General features: G+C 39.1%; 2 protein-coding genes across 2 annotated transcripts; one reads left to right on the top strand and one right to left on the bottom strand.

Annotated features, from left to right (window-relative positions):
• LOC137723395 (uncharacterized) lies at positions 1–1,661 on the top strand. The gene is made up of 2 exons (XM_068462589.1): positions 1–684; positions 776–1,661. Exons 1-2 carry the CDS (start codon positions 322–324, stop codon positions 1,400–1,402), a joined length of 990 nt encoding a protein of 329 aa, XP_068318690.1. The 5' UTR covers positions 1–321; the 3' UTR covers positions 1,403–1,661.
• Positions 1,662–3,393: 1,732 nt separating this feature from the next.
• LOC137723392 (serine hydroxymethyltransferase 7-like) lies at positions 3,394–7,984 on the bottom strand. Its single transcript, XM_068462585.1, has 4 exons — positions 6,724–7,984; positions 5,474–5,876; positions 4,474–4,575; positions 3,394–4,153 (listed from the first exon to the last, which is right to left on the bottom strand). The coding sequence occupies exons 1-4, from the start codon at positions 7,672–7,674 to the stop codon at positions 3,933–3,935; spliced, it is 1,677 nt and encodes a 558-aa protein (XP_068318686.1). The 5' UTR covers positions 7,675–7,984; the 3' UTR covers positions 3,394–3,932.
• Between the last annotated feature and the right edge of the window lie 680 nt (positions 7,985–8,664).

Here is an 8,664-nt window from a genome sequence, read left to right as displayed (position 1 = left end):
ATTAATTACATTACCTTTTTGGGTTTTTTAAAGCTAATTTTTTATTTTTCACACATCGTTTCATCCCATTAAAAGTTTAAAACGATGAAAACGGCATATTACCTTTCATCCTTTTCCCCTCCTTAGGAAACACCCATCATTGCTCCCAACAATAACAATCGTTTTCAACCTTCGAAACCTGAGCTTCTTCGTCTTCTGAGATTCTCCCTCCTTCCCACAATCCCATTCCATACCTCAACTCCTTCCTCTCATCATTTAAATTCAAATACCACCCTCTCTTTTTACTCCGCACCAAAAGAATCGAAGAAAACAAACTAAAAAATGGATGATCCTTCCTCCACGAACTCTGTCAATGGCTTCTACTCCTTTCTGGCTCGTGGGATGGACGATCTCGAAAGGGTCTATCTTTCGAACAACTTCATGTCAATCCAATTCCTCCAAGGGTCTCTTACCCTTCTTCGATCTTTCCACTCCCAGCTGACCCTTCTCGTCCAAAAGCTCCATCTGCCTGTTGGGGACAAGTGGCTTGACGAGTACATGGACGAAAGCTCCAAGCTTTGGGAAGCCTGCCATGTCCTCAAGTCCGCTGTCTCCGCCATGGAGAATTATTATACTTCCGGCCTCACCATCACCTCCACCCTCCTAGACTCTCACCACCATCTCAATCCTCAGCTCTCCCGCCAGGTGGGTCTTCAATTCTGATCACAATCTTTAAACTTCTTTCAAAATTTAGCTCAATTTTTGGGTGACTTATCAGTTCTGTCATTTCGAACAGGTGGTGCGCGCGATTTCTCGGTGCCGACGGGAGGCGTTTGGATTGGAGGAAGAGAACAGAGCGCTGATGGAGACGAGAATCCAACCACTCTCACTGAAATTCGACGAAAGGGTCGCCGTCGAATCGAAGCTGAATGGGTTCAGCGGGTTCAGGGGAGTCCTGTACGCAATGAGAAACGTGAGCTCTCTGCTTCTCATGATCTTGCTGTACGGACTGGTCTTCTGCTCGTTAGAGGACTCAACCTTTTGCAGGGAAGGAGACTACGACTACGAAGGCTGCTTGATCTTCGGATCACCGTTCATGATATCAACGGCCAGACTGCAGCAGCTGGTGGCGGCGGAGATGGGGCAGATGAGCGAGAGGCCTGGGATTCTGATGTGGGAGTTCAGGCGGTCAAAGGCGGCGATGGAGGAGCTGAGAGGTAAACTGGAAGAGAGGAGGAGCCCACAGCAGGGAGTGATGGATTGGGAGAGTGAGAGTGGGATTGGAGAGAGAGTGAAGAATTTGAGAGAGTGTTTTGGGGTGTTGAATTCTGGTACTGAGAATATTGTGAGCCAACTTGATGATTTGTTTGATGAAATTGTTGAGGGGAGGAAGAAGCTCTTGGACTTTTGCAGTCATAGGTAAAAATAAAAAATAAAAAAATAAAAAAAAAAAAAAAAAAAACCAAGAGTGTTGAGTTAAAAAAACTTATTGGAAAAGAAAATTTTACCTTCCGAAGAAAAATGTCTTTTCTTACTTGTCACCTTCTCTCTCGTGTCTTCTATTTTGTTCCAGTAGTTACTAGTTGAACTTGGCGTAGAAAAGTTTGCTGGTAACGTCGGGTTTTTTCTTTTTTGCGCTCATGTTTGAATATCCTTCTTTTGTAATTTGGATGAAATTATGATCGGACATCCTCAAATCGAAATAAAAGGAAAAGTTACTAGTTGCAGATATGCGCCTTTTCTCTAGATTAAAGTAGTTTAGAGCAACTTTGACCGTCGACTTGTAAAACATAGTTCATTATTAGTTATTATAGTTGAATCCAATAATAGCTTTTATTGTATTTAGTGTTTTTTGCAAGTGATGATTTGCCTAGTAGGAATTTTAGTTTTAAATTATTACGTTTCAGATTCAAATCTTTCTCTTTCTCATAGTATACGTCAAAATTAGAATTTCACTAGTATAAAAAAAACCGTCGGTATAAAAAATAAAAAATAAATGCAATTATGGGTTGAGAAGACCTAGTGCTAAATCTAATTGAGGACTATTTTTCTTCAAAGATTAATTACAAGAACACAAAAAGAAGAAAAAGTGAGAGTAAAAAAGGAAAATTAATTACAAGAACACAAAAAGAAGAAAAAGTGAGAGTAAAAAAGGATTGGGTGAACGAAAAGATGAAAAAGAATGGATTGGAAGCTTATTGTCATTATCTTTTAAGACTTGAGGGCACAATCAAAATCCTATTTATTCAAACTTTTTAGTTGATATAAAAAAAGAAAAGGAAATATTAATTATCAGAGTATATGATTCTTTTGAAAAGGTTTCTCTCTTGTGGTTGTTGGTGTCTTTCATGAAAATATCTTCCTTTTTTTCAGGTACCAACAAATATTAAGTGTTGTTTCACAATTGATCGTTGGAGTTGATCCAGCAACTTAAAATTAAAGATCAATAAAAGTCGGACCCGATCAAATGGTTGAAAAAATACTGGCTCTTAGTGCCTGTAGGTAATCAAGAAAAATCGTTTTCATGAAGTACGAGAGTAGGTGGTTAGTTGTTTTTGTAAATGAGTAATGATTCTTTTTGTGAAGGAATGATGAAAAAGGGAGGCTTAAGACTGTAGTCTGATTCTTTGGTTGCTTTAGGGTCAAAAAAGCTCCTTCTTTTGATCATAATTAAGAAGCTTTTATCCGATTCGGTTCACTTTGAAGGCAACGGTGCTCATGATGAAACCTTCTCATAACATTCTGATAACTTATATGAGCTTTAAGTTTCCTTTGTAACCACCGGAACTTCTTTGTAGTGCTCCGATCTATGCTTCATTTCAAAAGAAATCTCATAACGGCGTTATTTCATTATACTTCATACAGATCGTAATTCCATTCATTTAAAATCCGTCTTCTTTACAAGAAAAATTTGCCAATCACCGATTAGTCGACATGCACATAATTATATAAACTGAATCACGTATTCTCATACAGTTCTTTGAGTCTTAGATTTAGGGGTTGATTTTGTCAAAGCTCAAGATTTAGGTATTGGGTATCATAACTCTTTCACGGGAAAGACTTCCTAACTACCAGTTAGTCGCGTAGTAAGTGAAGATAAAGATACTGTATACAACAAGTTATATAGGCTTTTCTGAGGCAGATAATTTCCTTTCTTCCACCTTGTTTGGGAGTTTGGAGAAACGTTGCAAAATAAAGGGAAGAAAGTTTTTACGTGACGGCGATATATTAAACTACTCTAATTTACAAAAGGAGATTAAAACTTTGACTGCAAAGAGACAGGCACATTATCCTCGTCAATTGGCCTAAACACACATGGAATTATTATGATCTTTTGGACCTTTGCAAGAAGGAAAAAAAGTGTCCTTGAAAGAAAAGTACCGCTTGAGATTCCAGCTTCTTTCACACTAGGCATGATACAACTGCAGAATGTTGAATACGACCAGATAAATGTAGGATACATAAAAGAGTAAAATGCTGCACATAAACTTTCGTTACAATAGCTAGAAGCCCCCAGTTCCGTAATAGGCTGCTCGGGAACGAAACTCCTCTTCCATACCGGTGTATGGTTTTAAATTCCGATTCCCGAATAATCAAACGGACCTGTGGAGGTTAGGCATCTCCAACTAGATGAACGCACAATAGCTAACAAAAGAGACCAAACTCAATACTTTTAGTTACACCTTCACAAAGATGTAGAAAATTAAACTTTGCTATAATCTATACAAAAACCACAAAGAAATTGTCAGGCAGGGATGCGGGACAAGGACTACTTGTGAAAATCGGCAACATATTTTCTGGTATTCCTCTGCAATTTACACCAAACTAATCAGAGAACACAACAGACGGTCAAAAAGTAAGAATCGTGTATGGTTACCACGATTGCAAGGTGTAAGCCACAGAAGCAAAGATAATAAGCTGCACATGCAAGAACAATGTCACATGTTTGAACATCAATCATATCCTGGCATTTCAAACTGGTACGCAAATTTTTCAACCCGATTTCTGAGCTCAACAATATCTTTGTTGTTCTGGAGACCTTGCATAAAATCTTTCTGAAATTTTCCTTGTTCCCTCAGAACAGAAGCAGTGATCTGAGCAGCCCTTAGAAGAAAGTCTGCAATTGTCTCAAAATCGGCCTCCACACAACCTCTAGTCGTCATAGCAGGAGTACCTGAAAAAACAAACAGGCAAAAGGAAACTTAATATCCATACATAATACAGCAAAACGTATTTTGGAAAACAGATAAGCTGAGATACGAAATTGCTCCACCATTGAATAATGAAAAGAAAAATGTGCTGTGAGGCAAGCTGGCTGAGTAATTTATTACATCACACGACAGAAGGAAAAACAAAGACGAAAGGCAATCTGGACGAAATGACTTTTAAAAAATTGGGAGTTTGTTTGATCCTCTATGTCCACATTTCAAAAGAACTCAAGCAGCCAAATGGCAGAAAATAAAAGATCAAATTCAAATGACAAAGGCTACTTACCAATTCTCACTCCCCGAAGAGAAAGAGCACCATTATCACCAAATATAGCAGTTTTATTGAGAGTGATGTTGGCCAACTCGCAGACCTTTTCAAAGTTCTTACCTATAACATTTAAATTGTACACAGGAAAGATGGTTGGATAGTGAAGTACAAAATTAGACCTTAAGAATTTAAAATTACACAAGACTGCAAGTTTAACCAAAGTGAAAGAAATAAAGAAAGGGTAGGAAAAAGATAAGAACCCCAACTATCATCCACATTTGGGATTAAACTAGCTAATAATTAAAACTGTACAGAAAGTGAGAGGATATAAAGTCCCCACAACAATTTCAGAAATTATGCAAAGTATATTAAGGATCCCAGAACATAACCGCTTAAAGCGGTGATCCATCAAATGTAGCTTCCCTAAGTAGCCTTGACCACCCTAAACTGCCAGGTTGGTGTTTCTAACCTAGAATCTCTGTAGACATCTTCCTTTCTCTCTATTTTGAAATTATCAATGACCAGAAGTTCACTATTGAACTTTGCAAAAACATATTTATGTTGTTCTTACAGAAAATCACCTTCTGTGTTTGGCATATAAAAGCAATCATGTGATAAAAATGTGAAAAGATGTAGGGCAAACAGATCGCAAATGCTGCCAAAAAAACTAGAGCAGCAGAGCGGCTTTGGAACCCCCATAGCAACCTCTTTAAGAAATTAGTTGGGTTGTTAATGTGAGCCCAATGCACAAACGTGTGCCAGGAATAAAACCTCTCCCGTGGAATACCACGCCGCCCCTTCCTTAAGAGGGAAGCGCCCGGCCTCGGGCATGTTTTTGCTTACAATGTAATGCCAACATGAACAGGTATGTAAACTTGGATTTTTACCTAACTATAAAAAACCAATTCGACTAAAATGATAACAGAACTGGAAAGTTAAACAGTAGATGTTCTCTACATGGAAAAATATAATTTCATAATCCACCATGTGTAAATTGGGCTGGTTAACATTATAATACCTGTTATACCAAGACCAGTCAAATCCCAAAGCAGCAAGTGATTATCAGTACCCCCAGTCACCAATCTGCATTTTCTTCTTAACAAAGCATTAGCCAAGGCCTGTGCATTTCTCTTCACCTGGGTCATGTATGCTTTATACTCTGGAGTAGCTACTTGTTTTAAGGCAATGGCAAGAGCAGCAATATAATTGTTGTGAGGACCTCCTTGTAGGGAGGGGAAAACGGCGAAGTTTATCTTTTCCTCAAAATCATAATTGTTACTACCCTCATCAGTATGATGTACACCTTGCTTCCTTAATTTTGTGCCTTTTCTGTAAAAAATAATACCTCCTCTAGGTCCCCGGAGACTTTTGTGCGTTGTTGACGTAACAATATCACAATAATCAAACGGGCTTGCACATTCCTGTAATGAATAGTAGCTGGTAACTACCAAAATATATAGCAGATATACCTTTTTTCAACTTTTTTCAACTAAGAAAATATATAGCAGATATACCTTTTTTCAACTAATATAAGTATGGCCTAATAAATATGTCGGTCCTGCAGTTATCTAATGATGCTAGAAAGTCAACATAAAGTCCACTAGACCGCCGCATAGCCAGCAAAAGAACTATTTGCATGCTATTACACAATTGTTTATGAATAAACAGCTCAACCAAAATACTTATAAGATAAAATACCATTTAGGTATCGGTTTCAAACCAAGAGATTGTGATATATATCTCGATGAATCAATTCAGTATCTATTTCATTTTGTCAATAAGAATGTAAAATGGTGCAGCCACAGTGACCCATGTTGTTATTTTGCAGCTCAACTTATGAGCATTAAAAAGATGGTCCACTATATTGCCAAGTAAGAGAGGGGACTCTAAAAGTACCCTGCTCTCCTACAACAGCTACTCAGCCAGTCTATAGCTTTGTGAAGAAATTGACATCAAACAGTAATAACAGCATCACACATGTACAGAAACAGGTAACAAATTCAGCAACTTGCTAATTGTGGTCCACACTCAACACCGAATCACAGCTCTGGGAACTTTCCAAAGATTGGCATTCTCCTTCTGCCCACATGATATGATATCTTAGTATATCAGTCAAAATATGTGCTTTCTCCTTCTTCCCACAAGTTCAAGACATATATACTATGAAGCAATAATAATAGCACCGCGCATGTATAGAAATAGCTAACAGACTTGAGAAACTTAACAAAATAAAAAAATGGGAGAGAGTTAAGATATCAAATTTCAAACCTTGGCTGCCACAAGACCGCTAATATGAGCCATGTCACACATCAACACAGCTCCGCATTTATCTGCAATATGCCTAAACCTGGCATAATCCCACTCCCTGGGGTATGAGCTACCACCGCAAATAAGTATCTTGGGACGATAATCAACCGCCCTCTCCTCAAGCTTATCAAAATCAATGTACCCCGTTTGCGGATTTACCTTGTAAGGGAAACTATCAAAGAATATCGAGGCAGCCGTTACCTTCTTCCCACCTGAAGTATAATACCCATGACTCATATGCCCTCCCGAAGGCGTATCCAAGCCCATAATCCTATCATTTGGGAGCAAAAGACCGGTGTAGACTGCGATATTCGCCGAGGTACAAGAATAAGGCTGGACATTGACACCCCATTTCTCTGGATCAAGACCAAAAGCTGCCAATGCGCGTTCTTGACATAGCAATTCAATCTGATCAATATGCTGATTGCCCGTGTAGTATCTCGCTCCGGGCATACCCTCAGAGTACTTGTTCGTCAAGTGGCTGCCAAGCGCTTCCATCACAGCTCTGCACACAAAATTCTCAGAAGCAACCAATTCAATACCTTTGAACTGCCGATGTTTTTCCTTCTCCATAATTTCATGGACCTCCGGGTCCGCAACCGAAAGGGGCTGGTTCCCCCAAGACCGAACAGCGGCCCGCCTCGCCTCCAGCCCAGCCGATTCAACCGCCAAGCACTTTGACGGGTTCGGGTTCACTCCGAACCCATCCCGCTGCCTTTTCAGGCAGATAGAGTGCCCCAAGAGGTTGAACTTCTCGTCCTCTTCGCGATCATCCCCATTCTCAACCGTAATCCTATCTCCTTTCTGGTCGAGCAATTGCAGCGGAACGGATTGGATTGAATTCGACGAGCTCGTACTCTGATGCGAACTAAACCCTAGAGAGAGGCCCGGCTGAGCCTCCGTGAGCCCCATAACCACCGAAAAACCCCAAAAATTCTCAAAATTTCCGGTCAAAATTGGTCAGAAAGTATCGAGATGCTATCGATGCTACCGAATTTAGGTGTAGAAACAGCAACAGTAGCAGCGACAACAGCGTCTGAAGAAGCTACAGCGACAGATACGAACCGTCGATGATTGGCCGGACGTCGCTGATGAAGAAGCAGAGGGTTCCATGCACAAACCCTAAAGCTTGTGAGAAATTGGCCAGCAAGTTCCAGAGAGAGGAGAGAGAGAGGAGGAGAGAGAGGGGGGGGGGGAGCTTTTTGTGTGTATGGAAAAATGAAGCGGCGAAAACGAAGCAGCAAATCGTCGATAAATTCAATTAATTGGTTCGGGAGGATGAACCTGGATGTAAAAATGTAAGGCTGGTTAGTTTTAAGGGACTTATAGTTTGACCTATTTTCACTATCGTCCCTCGTCATTTTTATTTTGACGATTTTAGCCGTGCAGTTTTTTTTTTCTGGCAACGAAGTCCTACGTATTACGTTGCATAGGAATGAGTATCATTCTTGTTCATGTTACTTGAAGGTACGATCTATCTGAGATAACCAAGAAGATCAATCGATTATCCCACTTCCAATATTTGTAGTCATTTGTTTGTTCTTTTACCTATTCATTCTCATCTTCATACCAAATAAGTAAATTTGATCTAATCTATAGAGTTTTTTTATTTTTTATTTTTTATTTTTTTTATTTGAAGAGGAATTAGACAAGATAATTTTTTATCTTTTTCTAATACAAGGGATATAGTAGTAGGTCTTAAATTCGACTCTCGTGAATAATAAGTCCGATATCAATTATTATGATATATATATATATATATATTTACACTTTTTTCCTTTTTAATGATATATATTTAAACTAAAGGCTAAAGTATCTGGGCTATGAGGGGTGTAATATTTGGGCTAAGTTACACAATGAGTATGCCATTTTAATTTGGCATCACACTGGTAATCCATAGTA

Source organism: Pyrus communis, chromosome 17, assembly GCF_963583255.1.
Source record: "Pyrus communis chromosome 17, drPyrComm1.1, whole genome shotgun sequence".
Lineage (NCBI taxonomy): Eukaryota > Viridiplantae > Streptophyta > Magnoliopsida > Rosales > Rosaceae > Pyrus > Pyrus communis.
The sequence above is the reverse complement of the archived record's forward strand: the minus strand, read 5'-3'. Positions and strand labels throughout refer to the sequence as shown.